We start from the raw sequence: 1,568 nt of genomic DNA, 5'->3' as shown, positions 1-1,568 counted from the left end.
AGTATTATGTTATCTATGATAATACGATACTGTATAAATAAACTTGAGCTTTAAGTTATTTTAGCGCCATCTGTTAATGATTGTGATAAAAAAGTTGAAAGTATTGCTTTTAATTATGTATTATTTAGGCATTATGGTTGAAAAAAAAATACTGCAATAAATTATAATTAAGATGTCGCTTATATAAATAAATCTTATCTTAGTGATAACACAACATAACATCGTATACTAATGCACTTAAAAATCCAAGCAAACCGCAGAGGGAATATAAACTAAGATATATAACAATAAGTAATGTAAAAGACAACAAATGCACGTGCCCATCACGATATAACGCAAAACAATGTTGCTCCATTGGCGATATACAATGTTTGTTATTTTTAGATGTCACATATAAGTAATTAATATACATTGAGAAGGGAAGTATTTCGTCCATTCAGTGTCACGACGCATCTCCTTTGTCTGAACGTGTGTATTGTTCACTTTCCACATTCACAATAAAGAGCATTGTGATGAGTCGCGGGCGCATCTGTCACATAACAATACCATTATGCAGCCGTGTATTTACAAATTAGCGTATACGCAGTCGAGCCGAGCGGAGTAATTATTTACCAAGCAGAGACAAAGGCTTCTGATAGTGACGATTCAAGGCGCCGGCGCATTCGTTCGCGCGACGTAACGCACATAGCACGCGCGTTTGTTATATGTAATAAATACGAAAATGATGCTCGCCGGAGCTGAGATTGTGGAGAATCAAAGTGTTATATATAAGGCTGATGGGGAACGCAGTATGGAAGCAATGGAGCGGTCGTCGTTAAGTGCGCCGTCGATTCCGTCCCAGTCTGCGTCGTCTAAAGCTCCAAGTCCTTCCCAGGAGCTACAGGCGCAAGGGTTATCCCGCGTTCCCAACAGAGACCCAGTGGACATACAGTTCAGTAACATCACGTGTACTGTCAGCCTCGGAATTAATAAGGGTGAGTTTTTTGCAACGGTGCGGTGTTCGCCACGGCCAGTAATTATCGAAAATTGAAACCATCCTCACCTTCAACTGAACCACATCCTTTCTAACGCCGATTGTGGTTTCACACAATTTAATATAAGTGTGCAATGATAATTGTTTCAATCGTTTAAAATATTCAATCGTTTTTAAATTCGTCAATATTTTAAATTTTGTATGATTTATCTTAAAAACGTGGGTATTTCGTATGTCGTCCGATAGGATAGAATTTGTGATGAACTGTATTTGAGATTTTCCTTCATTCTTTAAGGCTTTTAGTCAAAAGAATAGAGGATATACATATAATAGCAATACATAGAAAAGCCTATGCCACTTTGTTTACGTATCATAATCAGACTTCAGAGAATAGGGGTACAGTATGAGTATTTTCGTTTATCGTAACCGTCTTAAGTTTATAACCGTCGTTTATCAGTTATTTATTGTTCACTCATAACAATTTGTTAATGGACTTTTGTCTGTTAGCATAGCACAGTGAATACTAATTATAAGTTGCAATAATTGTTTCATATCTGTCATCAAATATCTCTACTTTACCGAAATATCTAAGCGT

The 1,568-nt window shown here is 36.5% G+C and overlaps 1 protein-coding gene across 1 annotated transcript in view; it reads left to right on the top strand.

Annotated features, from left to right (window-relative positions):
• The first annotated feature begins 440 nt into the window (after positions 1-440).
• Positions 441-1,568, top strand: part of LOC119834384 (ATP-binding cassette sub-family G member 1) — a 35,162-nt gene continuing 34,034 nt past the window's right edge. The window contains exon 1 of the mRNA XM_038358729.1: positions 441-974. Within this exon, the coding sequence (XP_038214657.1) occupies positions 722-974 (253 nt within the window). The 5' untranslated portion in view covers positions 441-721. The remainder of the gene's footprint in view (positions 975-1,568) is intronic.

This window comes from Zerene cesonia, chromosome 19 (genome assembly GCF_012273895.1).
Source record: "Zerene cesonia ecotype Mississippi chromosome 19, Zerene_cesonia_1.1, whole genome shotgun sequence".
Lineage (NCBI taxonomy): Eukaryota > Metazoa > Arthropoda > Insecta > Lepidoptera > Pieridae > Zerene > Zerene cesonia.
Note: the sequence above shows the minus strand (reverse complement) of the source record. Positions and strands in the feature narration are given on the sequence as shown.